A 27834-nucleotide genomic window follows, 5' to 3' on the forward strand; every position below is an offset into this window, starting at 1 on the left:
GCAGATGAGGGGGGAAAGCTGGGAAATTATGGGAGAGGAGGAAGAAGAAGAAGCAACAGAGGGGCGACGGCTGACGGACACAGTGTATTTAGAAAGCATTCTAGACCCACTGTCACGGTCTGGTTCACGGGCAATCGGTCCCGCCAGGGGACGTCAGGATCGGGGGCAAAATGGCGGGGTGGGAGCAGGAACAGGGGTCCAGAAGCCAGGAGTCGGGAAGCCAAGAGTCCGAGGGTCAGAGAGCAAGGAGTCACGAAGTCAGGGGTCCGAGGAGCAAGGAGTCAAGGAGCCAAACGCAGCAAGGCAGGGAGCGTGTTGCTGTGGTAAAGAGCCAAAGGGAAAATGCTGACCTTATATCCCTTCCCGGCTCTTGCCACCAGGTGCTGTGAGTTACCAATTGACCTCACCTGTGCGGCCGCGCCTTGCCTCTTCAGAACAAACTTAGGAAGGCCCCAGTCCTGCAAAGTCCTACTGGTCACAGGGCCTGGCTCCTGCACACACACCTAACACTAACCTTCTCCTAGAACCTGGCGAGCCTTGAAAGTAGGAGAGCAAAGAGCTCAAAGGCAAAGGGCACCTTTCACCACCTGTAGTGGTGATGCGTGATGGGAGAGAGGGAGGGGGTGGAGACTCACTCGGGGCAATACCATTATTCCAAGAGGCTGCCTTTCCAAGCCCCTCTCTGTGAATATTGAATAAGAAGCAGTTGGTAGGGACTTTTCCCTGTCTTGATCCTCAGCCACCTGACAACATACAAGGTCTCTTTGTGCTGATGAGCAGGGCAGGTAAAGGTAATGGGACCCCTGACTGTTAAGTCCAGTTGTGACTGACTCTGGGGTTGCAGCGCTCATCTCGCTTTACTGGCCGAGGGAGCCGGCGTACAGCTTCCGGGTCATGTGGCCAGCATGACTAAGCCATTTCTGGCCAACCAGAGCAGCGCATGGAAACGCTGTTTACCTTCCCGCCAGAGAGGTACCTATTTATCTACTTGCACTTTGACGTGTTTTCGAACTGCTAGGTGGGCAGGAGCTGGGACCGAGCAACGGGAGCTCACCCTGTCGCGGGGATTCGAACCGCCGACCTTCTGATCGGCAAGTCCTAGGCTCTGTGGTTTAACCCACAGCGCCACCTGCATCCCTGAGCAGGGTAGAGCAATGGTTGATTTGGAGGGTCCACAGCCATGCCCCCTGTAGGGAGGTTTCCATAGAAAGCCACTGCTGGGATAGCTCAGTCAGTAGAGCATTAGGCTCTGAATCTCAGGGTTGTGGGTTCGAGACCCACCTTGGGGGGGAAAATAAAAAAATTAACCCTGCATTGCAGGGGGTTGGACTGACGTGCAGGGTCCCTTCCAACTCTGCGATGCTATGATTCTGTGACACACTCACCTCCTTTCCAAATTGTCTCCACACGGCTCCATCTCTGCCACCAGTCACCACTCTGCTTTATCTTTCCAGTGCTGGAAACTACTGGTGCTGGGTTCCGGTCGTGGCTCCGATGGTGGGGGCCACCATTGGGACGGCTCTGTATGAGCTCGGGGTGGAGTTTCACCACCTGCCGTCCCAGGACGAGGAAGAGACCTTGACCACCAAGAAGCATCACCCAGGGACGGAAAAGGATACGGAGATCTCGATTTATGCCGTGAATAAATATGCAGAGGATTGGACAGGCGGGAGTACAGGCAACCCCCCGGACGGGGGACATAACAAATTGGAAACTTCAAGTTCCTTTTAAAATGGGACAGGCACCGGAAGAGGCGAGAGACTTAATCCTTTCGTTTTTATATATTGGATGGAGTTGTTGCTGTTGGTTTTATGACTGATGTAGGTCTCTGGGCGTGTGAATTCCACACAAAAGAGCGATGTTTTGGAATGACAAAGGACCGCTTTTCCCCATAGATTAAGGTTACCAGACATCCCCGTTTCCTGGGGACAGTCACCGGATTTACAAATCAGTCCCCATACAAAATCCACTGAATCCCCGGATTCATTGAAAAAATAAAATCTGGTAACCTTACCATAGATGAACTTTATCGCTTGCTAAAATCATCACCTGAGGTCGTGCGCAGAATGACTCCCACCTTTGGGGATTATACAATGGCAGCAACCAGAGACGGGGCCTTTTTTGTGGTGGCACCACTGCGGAACGACCACTCTTGAAATATTTGCTCAGTGCCGACTTTTTTTATTGTATTGGGGGAGGAAGGCTCTATCCTGCAGGGCAGGGGCTGTCGTGGTTTCACCCTAAAGAATTCTGGGAACTGTAGTTCTATTCCCTTCCCAGAGCAACATTTGACAGAGTGGTTCAGCAATTCATCCATCTTTGCAGTGAACTCTGGGAATTGTAGCTCCGTGAGGGGAGTCTCCGAACAACGCTCAGCGACCAGAGCAAACTACAGCTCCCAGAATTATTTGGGGGGGAAGCCATGACTGTTTTAAGCAGTATCATAGCTCTTTAAATGTGTTTTGTGAATATGGCCTTAATATACAGTGTTGCCTTTGCGGAACACGACAGGAAGGAGGATGGGGACGGAACTAGAATGAGTTGACTTCGCCACTCATTGCCTCTGGCGCCACCTGCTGTCGGGCTCCCTGCCTTCCGCCCCACTAGCCCCAATGAGCACCAGCCACCATTGGCTGGGGAAAGCTGCCAATCACCACAGACCAAGAGGAAGTTGCCGCCTTCCTCCTATTACCAGCAGCCCTAGCCAATAGGACCAATGGTCAGGGCTGATGGGAGTTGTAGTCCAGCAGCGTCCAGAGGGACGCAGGTTCCCCCCATTCCTGAGGCTAGACAATAGTGAGCTACATGGAGCACCGGTTTGCCTTGGCACAATGCAACTTACTTGACCTAATGCTGCTATGATGACTTGTGTTCTTTGTGTGTGTGTGTGTGTGTGTGTGTGTGTGTGTGTGTGTGTTCTGTTAATTTTATTCGATGTTCTCTTGCTGCTGTTCTGATGGATGAATTGTTTAAATGCTTTTTATCGATCGCTGTATTGTAACGAGATGAAAGGATGAAATAAAACGAAAAATGGTTTCTAAAATACGTAGGGTGATGGGAAAAGCCCTCTAACATGTACATCGTTGAACTCCAGCTCCTACCTTCCCTGACCACTGGCTCCCCAGCCCTGCTTTTTACCTCTGTGGGTACATTTAATATGTGATTCCTGATTGGTTGGGACAGGATTGTTCTAGGACAGCAGCAAAATCTGTTCCTGAGCTCCAACCCCCATCATCCCTGACCATTGGGCCACACTGCCTGGGGCTGATAGGAGTTGGAGTCCAACAGCTCCTGGACAGCCACAAGTTTCCCATCTCTGCTGTGACATAAAAGGCGTCTTAATTCTCTCCACCCCCATCAGGTTATGGCTCTCTCAGGCGCTGCACTCTGTATATGCTCAGAGGTGCTCTGTGGTTATTAAACGGCATCTTTTAGAACCACATCCCAAAAGGGATTCCAAGGCTTAATCTGGGTGCAAGATGGAGACCAGGCTACATCATGGAGTGTGTCAGGTGGCAGAAACCAAGAGCCTTGCCATGGGAGGGTGAAGAAAAGTACCAACCTTTCTTCCAGAGCTGAATGGATGCACTCCACAGCTAGGCCCACTGTACTTCTTAATTAAAAATAAATAAATAACTTTTTTAAATAATTTTTTTTCTCTTTAAAAAAAAAAGTGTCCCTGGATTCTTTGAAAAAAATCTGGTAACCTTACACTGGCGGGGGGTGGCGAGGTGTAAGGAGAGAGAGTGGAGAGCTGGAAAGGCGGGTGGTGGGTTGCTGGGGGTGTGATGAGCAACAAGAACAGGCGTAGCAGCCCCCAAGGTGTGTTCTTTGTGGCTGGCAATGTTAACTTGGCACGGTGGAGTTCTTCTACAGAGATGCAGGCTAGTGTGAGGCCAGGCTTGAAGTGTCTCTGTTTTTGCCCTCTTTCTTCCTGCTGGAAGAATCAGCTTCTGCAGCCTCTCCTGGGAGCCAGGTAAGCGAAAAGAGGTTGCGGGAGGAGAAGGCCCATTTAGCAGAGTGTACAGAAAGGGAACGTTCCAGGCTAGAAACCCAAGAAGCTTCGTTGCAAGATTCTGCCGGCAGCATGTCATTTCTTCGTTTAAAACGCCTTTCGCCAATCGATATTGCTCACCCCGCCGGAAGGCATAACGAGCGACAGCGTGTTAAAATTTGCAACCTTCCCAAATGAAAATAATAATAAGACGACGGAAACAAAACAAACCTTGCGTTTGCAGACCACAAGCAGCCAGGATTTTTTGGAGGGACGGATGGACACTTTTTTAAAAACCCAGAAAGGGTAGCTGAGTTTTACTCCGAGTAGACCCTGCTGCAGTTGACAGGTCTAAGTTAGTCATGCTCCTTAGCTCTCAGTGGCTCAAAGAGGTTTTTGCTCCAAAGGAAACGGTTTTTTCCGAGAGTCTTGGCTTGTTCCCAAAAGGACTGCCCACCAGGCAGGCGGCGTTTTGCGTTTCTGCCACTAGGGGCTGCCCTCGGATGGGCTTGTGAGCACATGCCAGCCAGTGGGCCCAGGAATGTGGGTTGGCAAGCTCTGGGCAAGGCCTGGCATGCCCTGCCAGCTCCTGAGATCTAGGGCTTGGCCAGTGCCGAAGGGATCCTCCGAGGCACTCCAAGCGGATCTCTGCCTCACGAGCAGCACTGACCCACTGGCTGAACTTGCAGGCGGGGATTTACGAAGATCATGGCCACTGGTCCCATCACCTCCTGGCAAATAGAAGGGGAAGAAATGGAGGCAGTGAGAGATTTTACTTTCTTGGGCTCCATGATCACTGCAGATGGTGACAGCAGTCATGAAATTAAAAGACGCCTGCTTCTTGGGAGAAAAGCAATGACAAACCTAGACAGCATCTTAAAAAGCAGAGACATCACCTTGCCAACAAAGGTCTGTATAGTTAAAGCCATGGTTTTCCCAGTAGTGATGTATGGAAGTGAGAGCTGGACCATCAAGAAGGCTGATCGCCGAAGAATTGATGCTTTTGAATTATGGTGCTGGAGGAGACTCTTGAGAGTCCCATGGACTGCAAGAAGATCAAACCTATCCATTCGTAATTAAATCAGCCCTTAGTGCTCACTGGAAGGGCAGATCCTGAAGCTGAGGCTCCAATACTTTGACCACCTCATGAGAAGAGAAGACACCCTGGAAAAGACCCTGATGTTGGGAAAGATGGAGGGCACAAGGAGAAGGGGACGACAGAGGACGAGATGGTTGGACAGCGTTCTCCAAGCTACCAGCATGAGTTTGACCAAACTGCGGGAGGCAGTGGAAGACAGGAGTGCCTGGCGTGCTCTGGTCCAGGGGGTCACGAAGAGTTGGACACAACTAAACTACTAAACAACAACATTTACGATTTACGACGTGTGTGATGGAACCGTATGCGGCCCTTGGCGGAAATCCCGCCAGCCAAAGGCATGGGAAGAGCGGCAAGGCGGCGGCAGCTCCTTCAGAGTTGGGCTGACGAACAGGACGTAGCAGAAACCGGCTGCTTCCTTGGAAAAGGGGCACTTTTCATCGGATTCAGAGCTCTCTGGAGTTTCAGAGCTGTGGGGCTGTGACTGACAAGTCCTTGCTCTCTTTGGCAGGTTTAGCAGCCCCAGGTGAGGGGATGTGCCCTTTTCCCCCTTATGGGGTATCCAAGAGCCCATATAGAGCCCTTACATAGGTTCCCTATTGGTAGGAGAGAATAACAGAGGCCAACCAGAGAATACTGAGAAGCAAAGCAGCTAGTAAGCCTGATCTTTATTGATCTGTTGCAACAGGGTGCTCTCCTCACACGCAGGAAAGGAGGAGGACCTCAAACAATGGTGTGCAAGCCGTTATATAGACTTTTGAAATTGCTACCTTGTAGATCAAGACCACCCCCACATACATCATACATACATCACAGAAAGTGGGATCTACAAGAGAAATCTGAGTGCTTTGTTTACCTCCTGTCTGCCAGGTTACCTGTTTAATGGTCACTTGATTGGATTGCCTGGGGAGCCTGGCTAGTATTTTGTAATGATAAATACTTAGTTCCTGATCCAGGTCACAGGCTCACACCCTATTCATATATTAAATGTGCCCTTAAGACAGGATTTGTGAGGAAAGAGACAATGGGGAGGCTTTTCCATTTTCCTTTGACCTTGCAGAGAAAACATTTGCTCAGTTTGGGAATCAAAATGGTCTTAGGTCGGTCTTCCTGTGCTGATCTATGTACGTGCTTGGTTGGTACACTTATGAACATTTAACATATATCTAAGACCTCAAATTCCTATCACAAGGACAGGGGCAGGAAAGGTTTGGAAGCCCAAGGGCCACGGTCCCTTCTGGATGATCTCCTCAGGGGCCACAAGGCAGTGGGGGCGGGCCAGAGGCAAAAGGGAGCGAAGCAATGAATGCGAATTTTCCCTCTGTACCATAGGCTAGTTTCTCCACACACTCACACACACCTCTCCAGGGAAGCAAGAGGCAGGGTTGGAGTTCGAGGACACACTCCAGCCAGGCAAAAACCCTTGAGGAGGGTGCAAAGAACAAACAGAGGCAAACTCGGCCCTCTAGATGTTTTGGGACTACAATTCCCATCATCCCTGACCACCAGTCCTGTTAGCTAGGGGTTATGGGAGTTGTAGTCCCAAAACATCTGGAGGGCCAAGTTTGCCTATGCCTGTCAAAGAAAATACAAAATGGAATGCAGTGGTACCTCGGGTTACATCCGCTTTGGGTTACATCCGCTTCAGGTTACAGACTCCGCTAACCCAGAAATAGTACCTCAGGTTAAGAACTTTGCTTCAGGATAAGAACAGAAATCACGCGGTGGCAGTGGGAGGCCCCATTAGCTAAAGTGGTACCTCAGGTTAAGAACAGTTTCAGGTTAAGAACGGACCTCCGGAAAGAATGAAGTACTTAACCCGAGGTACCACTGTACCATATTGGCCTGAATATAAGCCTCACTCAAATTCCGACCGTGAAAAGTTAAAGTGCGGCTTATATTTGCGACCTTACAGTTTGCAGCCAGGAGTGGGGGCAAAGAGGCGCCCACCCCACACATAGTCCCCCATCCTCTCCCCCAGGAAGGGAGAGAGTGAGGAAGGGGAAAGCCCAGGGCTCCCCCCCCCCCCAGTATGCAGCCAGGAGCAGCAAGGAATGGAGCGGCTTATATTTGGGTATTTTTTTCTTTCTCTCTCCCCCCCCCCCTTTTAAAGGTGCAGCTTATATTCAGGTGTGGCTTATATTCGGGCCAATACGGTATTTGTGTTCCTAATAAAGCACAATCTTATCTATCTGTGTATTGGCATTTCACCTCAGTCTTCCATCCTCGTACTGAGAACTGAATCCCACCCCCATCTCCCCAGTTCTTCAGCCTCACCCCCCCCCCCCGAGAAAGCCCACTCTGATCTGTCTCCAACCCTTTTCTAAGCCTATTGGTTTCAATGGGTCTGATCTTTTTTTTTTTTTTTTAATTCTATAAAGCAGGTTGTTTCTCAAAGGCTCTTCAGCTAAACTGTTACAAATTCAGTTCATCTTCAAAAGGTGCTGCAGTCAAATATTCCACCCCAACAGGTAGTTGTGGAAAGTTACCAAATACACACTCACACCAAAAATAACAATGTAAGAAATAATAATGTTAGAATGCATACTCAGCGGGAGAAGAATTAACGGTCTAATGCCTGTCTCCCCTAATTTTGAACTACTTCCTGTTCTTTTTTCTTTTTTTAATATTTTATTAAGGATTTTCTTGTTTTACATCAATGGGTCTGATCTGAGTAGGAGTTGCATTGGACAACCAAGGGGAAAAACGACAGAGCTTTGCGGCAACTAATGGAAACGAGCAAATTTATTACGGTATCAGCTTTTGGGGAAAACGGAGCCGTCCTGAGTTAGGGATACACACTCATGGCTGGTAGCAGGGTGGGGTTTTGTAAACAGAGAGGTCGGTGGGAGATGAGATGCAGAGAATCAGAGGTAGCGATAACTGCGTGATCGACAGCAAGGTTTCGCAAAACAGCTCTTGATAAAAAGAGATATCCTGACATTGGTAAGCTGATTAGCACGTATGCATTTAAAACCCCTTTGTTTCCGTTCCTTCCTCAAGTGATAGCATTTAACCTATGGATGTATTGCAATTTCGCCATTTCACATTGCAGCCTCCCTTCAAAGTTCCTTTGCTCCAAGAAGGCCATTTACAGGGTTGAAAATTTCCTCCATGCGGAACCTCTCCATGGCCCACTGAGCTATACATTTAAGGTAAAAGGTAAAGGACCCTGGACGATTAAGTCCAGTCAAAGGCGATTATGGGGTTGCGGCGCTCATCTCGCTTTCAGGTCGAGGGAGCCGGCGTTTGTCCACAGACAGCTTTCCGGGTCATGTGGCCAGCATGACTAAACCGCTTCTGGCGCAGCAGAACATCGTGACGGAAACCAGAGCGCACAGAAACACCGTTTGCCTTCCCTCCGCAGTGGTACCTATTTATCTACTCCCACTGGTGTGCTTTCGAACTGCTAGGTTGGCAGGAGCTGGGACAGAGCAATGGGAGCTCACCCTGTTGCGGGGATTTGAACCGCCGACCTTCCGATCAGCAAGCTCAAGAGGCTCAGTGATTTAGACCACAGCGCTGCCCGCGTCCCGCTGTACATTTAAAGCACGGCGACACCACTTATAAGCAGTCGTGGCTTCCCTCAAAGAATTCTGGGAATTGTAGTGAACTGAGGTTGCTGGGAATTGTTAGGACACGCACCCCCCCCACAGTATTACCCTCTCAGCACTACAATTCCCAGAGTTCCCTGGGAGGAAGGATTGATGGTTAAGCCACTCTGGGAATTGCAGCTGTGCGAGAAGAACGGGGGCGGGGTCCTCCTAAGAGCACTCCTAACAAACTACAGTTCCCAAGATTCTTGGGGCGGGGGAATTCATTCGTATTTAAAGTGGTATGACACTGCTTTAAATTGATAGTGAGGACGGGGCCTCCGGGGACCGTAGTCACAAAAGCAGATCTGTCTGTGTGACTTCCTGCTATAGTTTTCATTACACACACACACACACACACACACACACACACACATTACAGTGGTACCTCAGGTTACATACGCTTCAGGTTACAGACTCCGCTAACCCAGAAATATCGCTTCAGGTTAAGAACTTTGCTTCAGGATGAGAACAGAAATCATGCTCCAGCGGCGCAGCAGCAGCGGGAGGCCCCATTAGCTAAAGTGGTGCTTCAGGTTAAGAACAGTTTCAGGTTAAGTACGGACCTCCGGAACGAATTAAGTACTTAACCTGAGGTACCACTGTACTTGCTGTCACTTGTTTGCAGGGTGTGTTTGTTATTTTAAAAAAGCATATTCACACATTGATGGGTGGTGTGAAGCTGCCTAGTCTCTGAGCCTCATCCCTGGGCCTCTCGGCCGAGCCACGCCCACCTGCCAATCACCCAAACTCATATAGGTCAGCACCACCCACCAATCAAACTTGGGAGACGCCCACCTGTCCTCTAGGGCTGTGCCCGGTGATGATATGAGGCGGGGCCTTGTTGGTGGCTGCCCCCAGATAGTGGAATTCCCTTCCATGGGAGGCTCCCTCTGCTTTCCTTTCCTTGGCAGGCAGACTTTTTCATTTGTCGTTCAGACAAGCCTTTGGCCACTAACCAGCTGCTGTGGCAAGGTCTCCTGGAGGTGTGTGTGCTTTTAAATAGCTTTAAGGGTTTTTAGCGCTGCTTTTAATAGGGCTATATTTAAATTATTATTATTAATATTAGTAGTAGTAGTAGTATACCACCTGCCATCTGTAGATTTTTATTTACTGGGTTTTTTAGTTGTGCAGTACCTGTTTTCAGTTTTGCCGTGCTGGTATAAATGTGGGGTATTAAATAAGAACATAAAAAGAGCCTGGCTTGTCAAAGCATAGGGTTGGAAGCCACAATTTGCCCAATCCTTCCTTATTTATTTATTTATTTATTTATTTTTAACATTTTATTAATTTTCCAAAAATGACAGAAAAAGGGGAAAAAAGAAAACAGATCAGCAAACGTTTTCAGCAAGGGGCCGGTCCACTGTCCCTCAGACCTTGTGGAGGGCCGGACTATACACTATTTTGGAATTTTTTTAAAAAAATTAACAAATTCCTATGCCCCACAAATAACCCAGAGATGCGTTTTAAATAAAAGCACACATTCTATTCATGTAAAAACATGCTGATTCCTGGATCGTCTGCGGGCCGGATTGAGAAGGCAATTGGCCTTAGTTTGCCTACCCATGCACTACCCACATCATCAGATACCGCAGCCTTCTCATCTGGCGGCCTTCCAGATGTTCAACCCTGAACACGAAGGCTGCTGGAGTCCCAAGGCAACATCTGGAGAGCCCCAGGTTCCCATCGCAGAAGGCTCAGGAGGCCACCGCCCTGCTGAAGTTTAGCAGGTCTGGCCAGTGTCCGGATGAGATCTGCCTGCATGCTACTCTGGGCTCCATGATGTTAGAAAAATGGGGCGAGTAGCTAGAAAATATGGGGAGGCGGCCTGCCCATTTTTTAGCCTGGCTGCATATGCAACCATTACAGTCAGAGCACATTCTCTGCCCGCCTTCCCAGAATCCTGGGAACTGTAGTTCACCCATGGCGGAGCTACAGTTCCCAGCACCCTGAGTAAGATACTACAATTCCCAGGATTCTTGCAGGGGGGAGGGAGTCAAATGGGCTACTGAAAGCGAACGGGCCAGGCCAACTGCGCTCCATTCACTGCCATGGGTCTACTCGTGAGAAAAGCTGGATCCGGCCCAGGGCCCGACATAAGTCTGGATTTGGGGAGGGCGGGGGAACAAGCCAGCGCCTCCTGCAAAGGAAAGCTTGGCTGGAGGAGATGGAGAGGCTGACTCCCGAGTAAACGCGAGGCGGCTTCCTCCCCGTGCGTAAAAGCGCATCCAGCGCTCGGCGGCGCTTTCTCCACCCGGAGCTGCTTCCCGGAGGAGCAGCCCCCGAGATCGGCGGTCCCTTTCATCACTTCCGTCCCCCCACCCCCCAGCCCTCCTCCTTCCCTCCTCCTCCTCCTCTCCATCCATCCCCGCCCGGGAAACGGGGAGGGGGGGAAAGCAGCCCAGCCGCCGCCGCCGCCACCGCCAAGCCAGCCAGGCAATCCGGGGCCGGGCGCGTCGGCGGTAGCGCAGCCATGGGCCAGGGCGCACGGCGGGCCGGCGGGCGCGGCCAGGGCGCACGGGCGCGGGCCGTTTCCAGGAGGGCGTAGCGGCCCTGGCCGGGGGATGGAGCGCGGCGGCGGCACCAGCAGCAGCGGAGGCGAGGGGCGCCCGGAGGCGGCTCGTTAAGGTGCGCCACGCGGCGGCGGGGGATCCGGCCGAGTTTTTGGGGACGCCCCGGCGGCCCAGAGCTCGCCTCCCTCCGCCGCTCGGTTGGAAAGGGAGCCGGCCGGGCAAGGGGACCGGAGCGGGGGGGGGGGGAGAGATGGTGCTCTCAACTGTAGTTATTTCAATTTTTTTACATAAAAAGCAAGATGACATGAAAGTATTTAGGAGGAGAGAAACCTTCAAAAAAACCCAAACCCCTCTCCAAATATATATATTTTTTGAGGTTTCTCTCCTCCTAAATACTTTCATGTCATCTGGCTTTTTATGTAGTTGTGTGTGTTTGGGGGGGTGAGTTTGGGGCATTTTCTCCCCCATGAATGCTTCTGTGCTGTGTCTCTGTCTCTTTTTAGTTAATTTGGGAGATTCCTCCCCCCTCCCCACGCAATACTGTACTTCTATACTATCTTTGTTGTTGTTGTTATGGGGGGGGGGAATTCCCCATCCCAAATATTTCCATCGTCTTTATTTGTTTTTCAGTTACTGGGAGTGGATTTTGTAGATTGCTCCCCTCCATTTTATTTCTTTTTTTAGAAAGCTCTTGGGGGTGAATTTTGGGAGATTCCCCCCCATCCTTCCATGTTATCCGTATTTTATTAGTTATTGGGGTGGGGGGTGAATTTTGGAAGACCGCCTCTCTAAATACTTCCAGTGTTTGCATTATTATTATTTTAGTTTCTTGTGTGTGTGTGGGGGGGTGAGGTTTGGAGATTCCCCACCCCAGATTATTTCTCTGCTTTTTTATAGTTCTTTTAATATCTTAACTGGGGAGAAGGGAATGAATTTTGGAGAATTCCCTTCCCCCATTCCCTTCTCTTAACTTTTGAACACCCTCTTGGATCCCCTCTCTTTTGACCTTTAACCTCCCCCACCCTTGACCCCCATGGGAAGGTTTGCGCCCCCCCCCAAAAAAACCCCCTGCTAGTTAAGCACCAATTCCCTGGGCTAGGTATCTACAACCTTTTCACAGCCAGGGCTCCCTTTTAACCCAAACATGCATTTGGGGGCTTTTACCATATATTTGCGAGTGCTCCTGTGGCGACCTGCCTTGAATCAGGATGCCACCCACTAAGGGGGTCCAAAAGTAAGCTTTTTCAGATCAGTGGGGCTTACTCCCCCCACACTGGGAAGCACCTGAAAGGCTTACAGCTCCATATCTCTCCTGCTTACCTCCTTTCCTTCTTCTAGATATTTGCTCCAGATTCTTCTAGACTTCTACCTAGATCCCTACCTGAATGCTCATGCCTAGAGCTCTCAGTTGCGTAGTAATTTCACTAATGCATGCTCTGGATCCTTCAGTCCCCCCCTCCAAAAAAAAAAGTCATCTATGGGTGCCTCTCTTAGGCTGCTTACGCACCATACAGTACAGTGGTACCTCGGGTTACAGACGCTTCAGCTTACATACGCTTCAGGTTACAGACTCTACTAACCCAGAAATATTACCTCGGGTTAAGAACTTTGCTTCAGGATGAGAACAGAAATCGTGCTCCAGCGGCGCGGCAGCAACAGGAGGCCCCATTAGCTAAAGTGGTGCTTCAGGTTAAGTACAGTTTCAGGTTAAGTATGGACCTCCGGAACGAATTACGTACTTAACCTGAGGTACCACTGTACATCTAAAGCACATTCTTCTCTCTGTCCTGCAAAGAATCCTGGGAACTGTAGTTTGCGAAGGGCGCTGGGAATTGCAGTTCTGGGAGGAGTGAACTACAGTTCCCAGGATTCTGTGTGTGTGTGTGTGTGTGGAGGGAATCAATGTGCTTTAAATGTAGCCTTAAATATTGAATATTGCTATTCTCTCCCCCAGTCTATTGTCAGACCACCATTCCAGGGGTTCTTTGCTGGTGCCTTCCAAAAACTGACCTCTCCGAGTCCCACCTGAACTCTTGGTCTGGGTCCTTCTCCCCCCTTCCTTCTCCCCACTGCACACACAATTGCTGGGGGTGCCTTGAACCCTTATTCCTCTCTTTGCCCGACGGAGGGCTAACCAACCTGGTGCCCACTAAGTTGTGGTTGCATTCTGCCTCCCATCATTTCTGGGCGTAGCGGGTGCGGTTGATGGGAGCTGGAAACCTCAATTAATGTCTTTAGGGCGCCATGTTGGGGAAGGGCCGTAGTGTGTCCAGCTTGCATGCGGAAGATCCCAACTTCAATCCCTGCCTGAAACCCTGGAGAGCTGCTGCCAGCCAGTGTAAACATTACTGAGCAAGATGGACTGTTCCTGTGACCAATGCTATAAAACAGCTCTCTGGGTTCCTATTTAAACCAGCCATTTATTCAAAGCCATGAGGACTGGAGTCTTAGGTTTTTTTACTTAGCGGATGGAGCAAAATACGGCAGGTTTCTGTGTGCCTCTGGCCTAGTGTGACTCCCCCACCCTCCTTCCTTAGCTGCCCCATATCTCTTCCCTGCTCGCCAGCCCCTCCTTGAACTCCTCCTCCCTCCTTCCCCCAAACGCTGATGCCTTGATATTCTATCCTCATTCCTTGCCTTAGCACAGTAGAAAACAACTACCCCTCCTTCCAATTCTCTCCCCACACATTCCGGATCCTGTTTTGTCTCACTCCCAGTTTCTTCCCTGGTCCTTCTTCCTCACCCCCCCCCACCACCCACAAAAAAATCCATTTGCTTGGGTGGCCCCTCTCCCTAGATGCTGAGATATCTTATACCGCTCGATTTGGATTTCCAAGCCTGTATCCTTTTCCTAGGCCCAGATTCTTACTCCCTCTGCAACTCCACCACTTCCCCAACTGCTGATGCTGAGATATCTTACCCTCCACCTCCCCGCTGCCCCATTTCCACGTTCTGGATCCTGCCCCCACCCCGCCTGCTTGCTGGCCGCCCACAATTCCTCTCTTCCTTGGCATAACGCCCCCCTTCCAGATGTTGCCGGTGGGAGCCAGACCTTGCTTTCGTGTCATCTTCTCGGCATGGCCAACGATCTCGAACCGGCAATCTCTCTCCACATCCACACACCACTTCCTTCTCCCCCCCAAGCCTTAGCCAGACGCCCAAACAAGCTAGCTTGGCACCAAACGGAGGCAGTAGACAGGGTATTCCGGCAGAGGGACAGCACTGCTCTCCTCCTCTGGGCAGGAGAGCCTTGGCCGCTTTATCTAAATACACCAGCCTCTTTCCTGCTACCTGTATATGTGGACTGAAAGGTTGTAGCTCAGCGGTAGAGCATTTGAAAGACCCTCCTCTGAAACCCTGGAGAGCAGCTGCCGGTCAGTGCAGGCAATATTAGCTCCATGGAATCTTAAAAGAGTCGCCATCTAGTACAACCCGCTGCAATGCAGGGCTATTTTGCCCAACGTGGGGCTTGAACCCACAACCCTGAGATTAAGTGCCTTGTGCTCTTGCCTGCTGAGCTATCCCAGGACTGGCCTCCAGTGTTTGGGAAGGTGGCGAAGCATCTGCAGGAGGTTCTAGGTTTGATCCGCAATGGCATCTCCAAGCAGAAAGACACTGGAGAGTGTGGAAACCCTGGAGAGCTGCTGCCAGCCAGTGTGGACATTATTGAGCTAGGTGGCCCATTGTTCTGAGTGGGAATAAGCCAGCTTCTGGCGTTTACTGTTTAAATCAGGGCCTTTATTCAGAACCATGAGGACTGGAAACTTGCTTTATGGTAGAATAATCTGTATGCAGAAGGTCCTGGGGTTCAGTCCCAAGCATCTGGGAGAGACTTGCCCTGCTGAGTTGCTACCAGCCAGTGTGGACCTTACTGAGCTACACGGTTGGATTTGGTAGGAGACAGCTTCCTCTGTGCCTCTGCTTTACCTGTGTGACATCGACCTTCTTAGGCAAATCTCTGTGCTACTAAACAAGGTGAATCTGGCCTACCTGGGAAGATGGAGGACAATCCTCTGCTGGAGGTTTTTTAACACAGGTTGGGTCGTCCGTCTGCCCGGGATTCTCGAACTGTGATTCCTTGCATTGCAGGGGGTTGGACTAGATGACTCGTGGGGTACCTTCAGACTCTCTGATTCTATGAATTTGCCTCTCTCATTTTTTGGCAAGCCCCAGACATTATGGAGGGGGCAACTGCCAAAGGAGAACTCTGTGTGTGCCTCACTCTCCTACAACCCCCCCCCCCCAATCTTTTGCCCTACATCACAAACTCTTTATTTTGCTCAAACGGCCCTGGGAAAGTTGACGCAGTTCTCTGGGACTCGCACAGAGTGCTTTTCAAGTTGTTGTCGTGTCTTTTGTGATCTGGGATTAGGCGAGTGGGAGGGGATCTGGGTGGTGCAAAGGGAGTTTGTGGCATCTGTGTCTTTGCCTGCCCAGAAACTTTTGTGTGTGTGTATGTGTGTCTGTGGCTTTGAAAAATAAACATTCCCTGGAGTTTGGGTGGCTTGGTGCCTGGCGAGGTGGCAGTTGGGATTGGCTGCTTACTCCCTACCCAAAAAGTACCGCCCTTTCCCCAGCATCAGAGCCCTGTGTCAAAGAAATGGACTGGTTGGGGTTTCCTCTCTGGTTTTTACGCTTTGTGGTTGCCTGAGGCTCATCTCAGCTTCCCCTGCACAATGATAATAGGCTAAATAGCACAGCTCAACACCTCATTTCCCCTTCCCCATCTTTGCAAGTGTCTCTTCTCTTGTTCCTGTGCAATCAGATCAAAGTTGGTGCTTCCTTACGGCGCAAATATATCTCATCTCTATGTCGGAACACCTTGAGGCACAGGTCAAATCTGTGTCCAGGGCAGCTGTTTACCAGCTCCATCTGGTACGCAGGCTGAGACCCTACCTGCCCACAGACTGCCTCACCAGAGTGGTGCATGCTCTGGTTATCTCTCGCTTGGACTACTGCAATGCGCTCTGTGTGGGGCTACCTTTGAAGGTGACCCGGAAACTACAACTAATCCAGAATGTGGCAGTTAGACTGGTGACTGGGAGCGGCCGCTGAGACCATATAACACCGGTCTTGAAAGACCTACATTGGCTCCCAGTACGTTTCTGAGCACAATTCAAAGTGTTGGTGCTGACCTTTAAAGCCCTAAACGGACTCGGTCCTGTAGACCTGAAGGAGCGTCTCCACCCCCATCGTTCAGCCAGGACACCGAGGTCCAGCGCCGAGGGCCTTCTGGCAGTTCTCTCACTGCAAGAAGCAAAGTTACAGGGAACCAGGTAGAGGGCCTTCTCAGTAGTGGCCCCCGCCCTGTGGAACGCCCTCCCACCAGATGTCAAAGAGAAAAATAACTACCAAACTTTTAGAAGACATCTAAAGGCAGCCCTGTTTAGGGAAGCTTTTAATGTTTAAAAGGTTATTGTATTTTGTATTGTATTGTATATTGTATTCCCCAGAGTGGCTGGGGAAACCCAGCCAGATGGGCGGGGGTATAAATAACAAATTATTATTATTATTATTATTATTATTATTATTATTATTATTATTATTATTGAATGGGTACCATTCTTAGCCATGAAAAGTACCATAGAGTTGGAAAAGGGAGTAACCTTTCTGACTTCCACTTTCACCTATCAGTGTTTTTGGGCGGGTGTTCAAAGGTTTCCACCAGCCATATTTGCGATTTTCTCCCTCCACTGTCGGAGGCAGTGATGTACCTCTGAACACCAGAGAATTGCAAGGGAGAGTTGCTATCGAGTTCGAATCCTGCTTACGGGTTTTTCCATAGGGGAATCTGGTCGGTCACTGTGAGAACAGGATGCTGGACTAGTTGGGCCATTGGCCTGATCCAGTCGGACTCTCTTTGTGTTAAGATTCTCGGGTTTTAAAAAGCACTCCTCTCTTGTGTGAGCTGTGTTCCCCGAACACCTCTGCAAGTTGGCTTGAGAGCAGTACACCTGGCTTGAGAGCAGTACATGTGAAAAGGATCTAGGAGTCTTGGTTGACCACAAACTTGACATGAGCCAATAGTGTGACGCGGCAGCTAAAAAAGCCAATGCAATTCTGGGCTGCATCCATAGGAGTATAGCATCTAGATCAAGGGAAGTAATAGTGCCACTGTATTCTGCTCTGGTCAGACCTCACCTGGAGTACTGTGTCCAGTTCTGGGCACCACAGTTCAAGAAGGACACTGACAAACTGGAACGTGTCCAGAGGAGGGCAACCAAAATGGTCAAAGGCCTGGAAACGATGCCTTATGAGGAACGGCTAAGAGAGCTGGGCATGTGTAGCCTGGAGAAGAGGAGGTTAAGGGGTGATATGATAGCCATGTTCAAATATATAAAAGGATGTCACATCGAGGAGGGAGAAAGGTTGTTTTCTGCTGCTCCAGAGAAGCGGACACGGAGCAATGGATCCAAACTACAAGAAAGAAGATTCCACCTAAACATTAGGAAGAACTTCCTGACAGTAAGAGCTGTTTGACAGTGGAATTTGCTGCCAAGGAGTGTGGTGGAGTCTCCTTCTTTGGAGGTCTTTAAGCAGAGGCTTGACAACCATACGTCAGGAGTGCTCTGATGGTGTTTCCTGCTTGGCAGGGGGTTGGACTCGATGGCCCTTGTGGTCTCTTCCAACTCTATGATTCTATGATTCTAAGTTGGGAATTGTGGGGGAAACTGGTCACACAGGAACATTTCCCTCGTCATGACTGATATCTTAAAAAATCCTTTTATTCTCACAACAACGCAGCGAAGTGGGCTAGTCTGGAAGATAAGTCCTTGCTTGACGTCACCAAGCACCTAGAACTCTCTGAAGCAGCGGTTCTCAACCTGTGGGTCCCCAGATGTTGTTGAACTACAACTTCCATCACCCCTAGCTAGCAAGGCCAGATCTCTGAAATGTATCACATAGCTCCAACTGCTGTGCCTCTGTTATTTCTTCACATTTCTGTCCTGCTTTCCCCCCATAGTAGAACTCAAGGCAACATACCTGGGGTTCCATGGTGGCCTCCCATCCAGGAGCTGACCAGGCCTGGACCTGCTTAGCTTCAGGGAGGTGGTGGCTTCATGTGCCTTCAGACCATGCTCTGGTCTGGAAGAGAGAGGAAATAGCAGTTTCTTTAACAGGGGGGCCACTTCAGACAAGGCCCTGCCTTGATGTCTGAGGACAGGCACGTTCATATAAAGGCCCTACATACCTACAAATCCCTTCTCGGCTGAAACAGAGCTGGGTATTCTTCAACCAGCATTTATTTATTTTGTTTCATTCTTACATTCACGTCCCACCTTTACTACAGGGGGCTTGTACATGGTTTTCCGCTTCCTCATTTAATCCCCATAACAGACCTGTGAGGTTGGTTACACTGACAGGTAGGGACTGGTCCAAGGTCCCACCTAGTGGGCGAGTGGAGATTTGAACCCGGGTCTCCCAGGGCCAACACACTGACCACTACTTTACCCTGGCTCTCCCTAGGGTTAAAAACGGAGGACTGACCTCTCTGGAATGACCAGGTTTCCTCATGGCACCAATTTCAAAGCGTTGGAGGAGCTTTTGCCTGAGGAAATTGGAGGAGGGAGGTGCTTAACCCATCCCCTGCCAGCAAATTACGTTTTCCAGAGCAGTTTTTCTCACACATACCGTTAAAAATCAGAACCGAGTCCAGATGGGATGAATAGCAGGCAGGAAGGGTGCTTAACCCCTCCACCACCCACCAATTCTGCCCTTTCCAGCTATTTCCCCACCACCCACAAAGCTAAACCCCTTTCATGGTTTTGAGCCCAGCAAGAATAGTTGGGAGAGTCGTTTTCCCTCTGACTTCCTCCTCCCAGACTCCCCCCCCCCAAATTTTAAAATTCATTTTAAAACACAAATAAACAATACAAACAATGCAAACAAATTCTTGTCTTTCCCTTATTTCTTCTAAACATTGTTAGGTGAGCTTCCCCGAGTCCCCCCTATCTGATTTTCATTTTCCCTCATCTTTAGCAGTTTACATATATCATAATTTTTAACCATTTTGTCACACTTACTTTTACAATAATAATCTTGACATTTTATCCTTTACAGACAATACTATTTTAAAATACACTGTCTTCTAAACCTACAGCCTATATCCACTTCCAAAGCTATTCTAAGATTTAAATATTAACATTTTTTTCAAATATTCTTTAAACTTCTTCCAGTCTTCTTCCACCAGCTCTTCTCTTTGGTCTCAGGGTCTCCCAGACAGTTCGGCAAGTTCCATATAGTCCATCATCTTCATCTGCCATTCTTCGATAGTGGGTAAATCTTGTTTCTTTGCTAGTAATATTCTTGCAGCTGTTGTGGCATACAGGAAAAAAAAATAACATCCTTTTTGGGGATTTCATCCCCTCCTCCTCCCACACTCTTGCATGATTCTATCATATGTGGCGTTGCGGGGTTGCATGTTCGACAAGCCGCATCATGGATCACTGCCTTGACAGCAAACTATGGCAAGTTCTTAAAGAAATGGGAGTGCCCGATCACCTCATCTGTCTCCTGAGAAATCTGTATGTGGGACAAGAAGCTACAGTTAGAACTGGATATGGAACAACTGATTGGTTCAAAATTGGGAAAGGAGTACGACAAGGCTGTATATTGTCTCCCTGATTATTTAACTTATATGCAGAATTCATTATGCGAAAGGCTGGGCTGGATGAATCCCTAGCCGGAATTAAGATTGCCGGAAGAAATATCAACAACCTCAGATATGCAGATGACACAACCTTGATGGCAGAAAGTGAGGAGGAATTAAAGAACCTTTTAATGAGGGTGAAAGAGGAGAGCGCAAAATATGGTCTGAAGCTCAACATCAAAAAAACGAAGATCATGGCCACTGGTCCCATCACCTCCTGGCAAATAGAAGGGGAAGAAATGGAGGCAGTGAGAGATTTTACTTTCTTGGGCTCCATGATCACTGCAGATGGTGACAGCAGCCACGAAATTAAAAGACGCCTGCTTCTTGGGAGAAAAGCAATGACAAACCTAGACAGCATCTTAAAAAGCAGAGACATCACCTTGCCAACAAAGGTCCGTATAGTTAAAGCCATGGTTTTCCCAGTAGTGATGTATGGAAGTGAGAGCTGGACCATAAAGAAGGCTGATCGCTGAAGAATTGATGCTTTTGAATTCTGGTGCTGGAGGAGACTCTTGAGAGTCCCATGGACTGCAAAAAGATCAGACCTCTCCATTCTGAAGGAAATCAGCCCTGAGTGCTCACTGGAAGGGCAGATCCTGAAGCTGAGGCTCCAATACTTTGGCCACCTCATGAGAAGAGAAGACTCCCTGGAAAAGACCCTGATGTTGGGAAAGATGGAGGGCACAAGGAGAAGGGGACGACAGAGGATGAGATGGTTGGACAGTGTTCTCAAAGCTACCAGCATGAGTTTGACCAAACTGTGGGAGGCAGTGGAAGACAGGAGTGCTTGGCGTGCTCTGGTCCAGGGGGTCACGAAGAGTCGGAGACGACTAAATAACAACAACAACATGTTCGACAAGGAAGAGCATCTCTCCTGACGCTGATTGGAAGATCTTCTGCTGTCTGCTCTGAAGTGCCCCCGGATGTTAGGTTTCTCTCTGTGCTCCTCGCCACAAATCAGCCACCAGGAGCAAAACAGGAAATGGAGCAGGAAACAGTTAGAAGAGGTGTCTTTTGCCGGCGGGGACTCGGGCGTAGCAGCTGTTGGCTAGCTGTCTGGCTGGTCGGTGGTGGATGTGTCGGCATGCTAGCCCTTTTAGGGAAACCACCACCATCGCTAGAGGAGCCCGCAGGCCTCTCCAGCATTCTAGTCCTCAGTGTGGTTTTGAGCCATCTCGTTTGTTGGACTTGGAGCCAGGTTCTGTAGCAGCATTGTGGTCCGTTCTAGAAAGGAAGGGACAATAGCGGACTGGGCTGGAAGGTTCATGTGATTCAGTCGACTGCCTTTTAAATCACTTCCTTTGGGGGTGGGGAACCCTGTTAGAAAGTAGCCAGGTGCCAGGCGCAGTTTGCGACTGGCGCGGGTCCAACTGCGACCACGTCTCAGGGTTGCAGAACTTGTAGAACTCAGCAGGGAGGAGGTGGAGGAGGATAGGGACAAAATTAGGATGAGTTGGCTCCACCTCTCATTGGCTCTGGTGCCCCCTGCTGTCGGGCTCCCTATCTCCTGCCCCACCAGACGCAATGGGCACTAACCCTGAGGATTTGCAATTGGTATCTGTTAGCTAATGAGCTCATTTAAATGGAAAATTTCCTGCAGGCAGATTAGGAGGTTTTCCAGGCAATATTCTGCTTCTGGAAAAAATTCCTGCGGGAAGCTTTTCCTGTTCTGTTTCCAGATTGCTCTTTGGAGTGCTTTCCCCTGGAGAGATCTGGCAACAGATTTTAAAGGGATTTTTTATGTGGCCCTGTTAAATTGGCTCGATGGCTTCTTTGACTCCGTACACCTATCATAACTGCATCCTTTTCCGTTCTGCTGCTCGTAGGGAAGAGAGTTGTGTTGTTTTATTATCACGTATTTTAAAGTTATTGGGCGCTGTTTGGATGAAGGGCAATTTTGGCTTTATAGAGGAGAAGGAAGATTTGCTGGGGGGGCTGCAGGAGTAACAGGCAGCGAGGTGGGGAAATTCTGAACACTCTTCCCCCCCCCCCCAAGATGATGTTACTCCTTAGTTTGTTTCCAGGGTTAACCCTTTCCTGCCCAGGGGATGCATTCCCTCTGGGAAGCCCCTGGGGAAAAATGTGCCAATGGAGTCGGAAGCAAAAATGTGAGCAGAGCAATGAATGTGACTCTTACCTTTGTATGGTACAATGCATTGCAGCCATGCAAAAGTCTGAGGTTTCTTCTCTTTCTTCCTCCCCCCCCCCCTTGCAAACTCTCATTGCTTGCAAAAGTCCCTGGGGAGGGTATGGAACAGGATTGTAGAGGGGCTGTGACCTGGGAAGAAGGGTGCAGCTTGCAAAGAGACCCGAGGGCCAGACAGAAGCATTCCGAGGGCCACATTCCGCCCCCAAAGTTGGTTTGTTTTAGGTGTGTGTGTGTGTGCCCCACCCCACCCCAAACCAATTATTTTTATTTCTTTGCTTTCCCCCCATCTCCCCGCCCCAATACAGCACCTCCCATGGGCCTGATAAACTGCCATCGAATGCCATGGAACTTTGTTCTAAGAAACATCCTCCAGGTAAGATCTTCTGATTGGGCTGTTTTTTTGGGGTGGGGGTGGGGAAGGGAGCAGGACTGACAGGGGCTGGGCTGCCCCACGCACCCCAATCAGCCACAAAAATTAGGTGATTTAACTTCTCAGACTCTTTTTCTCATTCAGCCACTGCAAGGTTGCCAACTTCCCAACAGATCTCTGCCCCAGCGCCCCCAGTGTAGCCACTGGTGGGGGGAACTGTGCTTCTGAGAAGCTTTTGCTTAATTCCATTTCATTCGCAATCGCTTCCTCTAAGAGAACATGAAGCATTAAAAAAAAATTTAAAATGTAAATTAAAAGGTGCCTAATGGTCAGAGAACGGATGTGGGTGAGGCTGTGGGTTAAACCACAGAGCCTAGGACTTGCCGATCAGAAGGTCGGCGGTTTGAATCCCCGCGATGGGGTGAGCTCCCGTTGCTCGGTCCCTGCTCCTGCCAACCTAGCAATTCGAAAGCACATCCAAGTGCAAGTAGATAAATAGGTACCACTCCGGCGGGAAGGTAAACGGCGTTTCTGTGCGCTGCTCTGGTGTGCCAGAAGCAGCTTAGTCATTCTGGCCACATGACCTGTAAGCTGTACGCCGGCTCCCTCGGCCAATAAAGCGAGATGAGCGCTGCAACCCCAGAGTCAGCCACGACTGGACCTAATGGTTAGGGGTCCCTTTACCTTCTTAATGGTCAGAGCTGTTCGATGGTGCCCTGGAAGGACATTGTCTCTTTCTTGCTGGAAGTATTTAAACAGAGGCCAGACAATCGTTTGTCAGGGATGCGTAGTTGCAAGATTCCTGCGTGCCTCGGGGGGTTGGGGTCAGACTGGATGACCGCACAAGGTGCCTTCCAGTTCTAAAGCTCTGTGACAGATTTTCATATCCAGAGTATATGTACCCTTGCCAGCGGCATGAGGAGTTTGAGGGGGGTTTGTAGCGCTTTAGAAGGTACAGAAGGGACTGTACCACTTTAGACAAAAGGCGGTCTTGTCCCGTTTTTGAATTCAACCCCGTTCCCCAGGTTAAAAGCCAGCCAAATGTTCTGCAAGTAGACAAGCAGCGCTTCAAGGCGATCAAGCCCAGCCCTCTCTCTCCCTGCTAAGCTAGCTTCCTACCTGTGAAAATTCCTGAGCTGAGCAGCGGGCCGGGTTTGGATGGCCTTTGGAGGTCCCTTCCCAATCTACCAGCCTATGACTTTTTCATCTGGGTCAGGCTCCTGTCTAAAGCGAAGGAGCAAGTCGCATTGCCTTATTTCCTTCCTGGTCAGTTGGCAACCCAGCAGCCCGGACTACCTTACAGGGTTCTTGTGAGGAGAGAGAGCAAGAGAGCTGGGGTGGGTGGCTGTCTCTGTGACAGAAGAGGTGGACTGAGGTAAAAACAGATTTAATAGTGAGCAGGAACCTAAGCAAAATGACTTTTTTTGGGGGGGGGTGTCCCATTATAGTGATTTGCATGCCTTCGACTGACTCCATAAGGTCTTTCTGGGTTGGGGGTGGGGCTGGGGGAAGAGAAGCAGGCAGGCGAGAGGTCGCCCCCCCTCGTCCCCCCCATGCCGCGGTTACCTAAGCAACGCCGTCCCGGCCCCTCATTGGCCGCCGTGTGGCGGTGGGCGGCCCCCGTCTCCTTCAATGTCAGCGTGGAGTTTTCTCCTGCAGCGAGTGGGGAGGGGGGGCAGTAGCAGCAGCCGCCGAGGCAGGAGGAGAATGGGGGGCACGGACTGGGGAGGCCGATGGGGGGCCGCTGCCTAAGCCCGGGGGGCCTCCTGCAAGGCCCCCCCTCCCCATAAAACACACACAAATCCGGGCCCGGCGGTAACCATGACGATCCCTAAGGAGATGCCCGAGAAATGGCCCTGGGTCACCGTGGCGACGGGCAGCCGCGGACAGGCACCTGGGGGGACAGGTATTTTTTTGGGGGGGTGGGGGTTTGACAAGTGAAAGTTTGGGGGTTTGGCTAGCAGGGTTTTTTTCTTTTTGCTTTTTAGGGTTGGGGGCTCCTCAAATATCCATGTCCAGCCTTTGTCCTGTCACGACCTCCTTGGAGAGAGCTGTCATTGCAGTTCTCTTCACAAACATTACCTCATACCGCGCCTGCTTCCTTCCCCCCCCCCCCCGCAACTCTGGCTCCTCTCCTTTGCACTATATTTTCTTTGGTGGTGGTGGGGACACAGGAGATCCCCCTTTTTACCCAAAGGAATACCCCCCTCCTTCCCACCTGTCCCCCTCCATCCCCGCAAATGACCTTGCTTCTGAGACTGCCGAGAGTCGCAAGTTTGGAAACGGGGACAGAGTCCGTTCCAACAATGGATTAGGGGGGGTTGCGAAAACCCAGAGCAGTTTTATTTCAGTATTTGGGACAGGTGGGGGGGGGGGGAAAGCTACTCCTGGGGTGGTTTTTTGTGGTGGTGGGGGGCATGCAAAGAATTAAGAGAGCCAGCCAATCTCATGCAGTCGGGAAGCGGGTTATCAAATCCGCCACCCTTTGTGTTCAGCTTGGAATGTTTAGCAAGCCAGGGGGGCAGCTGCTGGAGGGGTGGTGGTAAGCCTGGCAAAGTGGGGTACGGTGATTTTGGGGGGGGGGTGTTGTGTGCCGGCGGCTGATTTTTGGCCTCTGTTTTCAGAGGAGGAAAGGCGGGTGAAAGCAAACGCCCGAGAGTATAACGAAAAGTTCCAGTATGCGGTAAGTACGGGGTTAGGAGTTTGCGGCTGGGGGCTGTGATAAAATATTTAAGGTCTTATATATATATTTTAATAAATTGTGTGTGTGAGTTTTCTGGGAAGGGAGGGGTGGTGGTGGAACAACCCACTTTTCGTGGCGGGAACATGGAATCTGTGTTGGCGGGGCAGAGAAGGGGCGTGGGGCTGCGTTTATACCCCATAGAGAGGGATGTGAAAGGGGTGAGCTTGGTTTTGTGGGGAGTTAGGGGCAGAAAAGGAAGAACCCAGACCTTTTTTTGGGTGGGGGAAGGAGATCAGAGGTGATGGTGCGCTCTAGGGATGTGGGTGTAAACATTTAAAAGGCTAACCCGCGGTGTAGTGGTTAAGAGGGTAGGACTCGGAGCTGGGAGAGACCTGGGTTCAAATCCATGAAGTTCACTGGGCATGACCTTGAGGCAGTCGCTGCCTCTCAGCCTAATTTGCCTCACGGGGTTGTTACGAGGATTGAATGAGAAGGAGTATTTTGGATTAAAATTTCCTTGGAAATTACTACTGCTACTACTATTTGCACTTTCTGGAATGATGCACAGAATGAAACACAGCCATCCTTTGAAATCTGCAGTTCCCTGAATTTTGCAACGTCGTTCTCCCAAACCAGGCGTACAAAAATGCACATGGAGCGTGCCTTGTAAATTTCACTTCAGCAAAAACAGCTTACAAAGATGCATATTCCGTTACAGAACATCCTTTTTCAGAACTTTGGCGGGGGGGGAATGAGAAACTGAGATGGAATCAGATTTGCCCATCCCATATGGGGAGGCGACTGCTGCTCAGTATTTTTTTTTGGGGGGGGGTTTGCGGGAAATCCCAGGAAACCTTGGAGCTGCCCTTCTGGAAGCTTCTTCCCACACCACTGCCCTGCTTCTGACTGGGCTTGACCCCTCGTATCTTGGCTAGGGTGTGTCTGTGAATAACTTCCTGTCTGGGGACAGCAGCCCAGCTCAGCGGTTATAAATAGAGCGTTAAGTGTGGAAGGCAGACAAAGAAACTTTGGGATATTTTTTTCTCTTTCTGGAGTGAAGGTGGAGAGAGAGATTTTGAGTCTTTACCCTCCAACAGTAAATTGTGTTCCTAGTCCACCCGCACATTATCCCCACAGCCTTGTGCACATCCTAGTGTGTTGAACAGTAATTGTGAAGTCCATGAAAGATCTAGGTGTGTTCTCACTCACAGAGTTGCCACCGGGAAAGCAGGCTGTGAGTTGCAGGTGGGTTTACCGCTTGAACAGTAATTAATAAAAATGGCAAAGCAGTACAGCTTTATTCGTCGGGGAATTAACAAGGAGCACAGGGCGTTTTTGCGGGTGGCGCTGTGTGTTAAACCACAGAGCCTAGGACTTGCCGATCAGAAGGTCAACGGTTCGAATCCCCATGATGGGGTGAGCTCCCATTGCTCGGTCCCTGCTCCTTCCAACCTAGCAGTTCAAAAGCACAAAGTGCAAGTAGATAAATAGGTCTTTCCGTGCGCCAGAAGCGGCTTAGTCATACTGGCCACATGACCCGGAAGCTGTACGCCGGCTCCCTCGGCCAATAAAGCGAGATGAGCGCCGCAACCCCAGAGTTAGTCACGACTGGACCTAATGGTCAGGGGTCCCTTTACCTTTAAATTGTTATTGGTTTTAGAATGTTTTTGTTGTAACTGTATATAAAGGTAAAGTAAAGGTAAGGGACCCGTGGATGGTTAAGTCCAGTCAAAGGCAACTAAGGGGTTGCGATGCTCACCTCACTTTCAGGCCGAGGGAGCTGGCGTTTGCCCACAGACAGCTTTCCGGGTCATGTGGCCAGCATGACTAAACCGCTTCTGGCGCAACGGGACACTGTGACGGAAACCAGAGCGCACGGAAATGCCGCTTACCTTCCCGCTGCAATGGTACCTATTTATCTACTTGCACTGGTGTGCTTTCGAACTGCTAGTTTGGCAGGAGCTGGGACAGATGGTCAGGGGTCCCTTTACCTTTACCTTTACAGGGTGTTTCTTTGCACTGAGCGAGATGCCTGGTCCATCTAGTTCAGTAGTGTCCACACCGATTGGCAGTAACCAATCTTATTTCTGAATGGCAGGGGGTTGTACCAGATGACCAACTCTACAATGCTATGAATTCTACGATTCTCCAGGGTTTCAGGAAGGGAGTCCCTCCCAACCTTACCGGGAACGGATTGAACCCGGGGCTTTTTGCACACAGAAAGCAGGCCCCCGTTCCCACGTCCTTTCCAGCTGCTTCTTCTACAAATTAAAAATGAAGTTGGTAGTCTTCACAGTTCTGGAAAAAAAGGGGGGCTGATTTAAACAGGAACGCAGGAAGGCGCCTAATTCCGAGTCAGATCACCTCTGAGTCCACCTGCCTCCATATTGTCTGCACTGACAGGCAGTGTCTCTTCAGGATTTCCCTTCCTGGAGATTATCGGGGATTGAACCCGGGTCGTTCTGCATGCCAAGCAGACGCTCTGCCAGCTTCGACGGCCCTTCCCCAAGGGTTGAAAACAGGGCGGAGAAGATCTGTTGGAGGAGTTTTGGGGTGGGGGACTGCTGGGAAAGCTGGCCGTGGGGCAGAGCGGAGACACGCGCTCCCTGCGCGTTTCGCCATCTTATGTTGTTTCCTTTCCTCTCTCCCCGCAGAGTAACTGCATCAAGACGTCCAAGTACAACGTGGTCACATTCCTGCCCATCAACCTCTTTGAGCAGTTCCAGGAAGTGGCTAACACTTACTTCCTCTTCCTCCTTATTCTCCAGGTGCGGCCCGTTCAC

General features: G+C 50.1%; 2 protein-coding genes across 6 annotated transcripts in view; both read left to right on the forward strand.

The window, feature by feature from the left end:
• The window catches only part of AQP10 (aquaporin 10), a 34965-nt gene extending 14598 nt beyond the window's left edge, over window positions 1–20367 (forward strand). For 2 of the 4 annotated variants that reach the window (XM_080984819.1, XM_080984820.1), the window contains exon 6: window positions 1455–3043. In XM_080984819.1, the coding sequence (XP_080840945.1) occupies window positions 1455–1731 (277 nt within the window). In that variant the 3' untranslated portion in view covers window positions 1732–3043. Of the gene's footprint in view, window positions 1–1454; window positions 3044–4847; window positions 4926–20185 lie in introns of those variants that run through there. The other 2 variants (XR_013980220.1, XR_013980221.1) reach the window with 2 other exon arrangements.
• The window catches only part of ATP8B2 (ATPase phospholipid transporting 8B2), a 62472-nt gene continuing 45816 nt past the window's right edge, over window positions 11179–27834 (forward strand). Inside the window, exons 1-4 of one of the 2 annotated variants that reach the window (XM_080984531.1) lie at window positions 11179–11311; window positions 22304–22371; window positions 24993–25051; window positions 27706–27819. In XM_080984531.1, coding sequence (XP_080840657.1) covers window positions 22341–22371; window positions 24993–25051; window positions 27706–27819 — 204 coding nt within the window. In that variant the 5' untranslated portion in view covers window positions 11179–11311; window positions 22304–22340. Of the gene's footprint in view, window positions 11312–22303; window positions 22372–24051; window positions 24275–24992; window positions 25052–27705; window positions 27820–27834 lie in introns of those variants that run through there. The other variant, XM_080984530.1, reaches the window with a different exon arrangement.

The sequence above is a fragment of the Podarcis pityusensis genome (genome assembly GCF_964106645.2).
Source record: "Podarcis pityusensis genome assembly, chromosome: 16".
Taxonomy (NCBI): Eukaryota; Metazoa; Chordata; class Lepidosauria; order Squamata; family Lacertidae; genus Podarcis; species Podarcis pityusensis.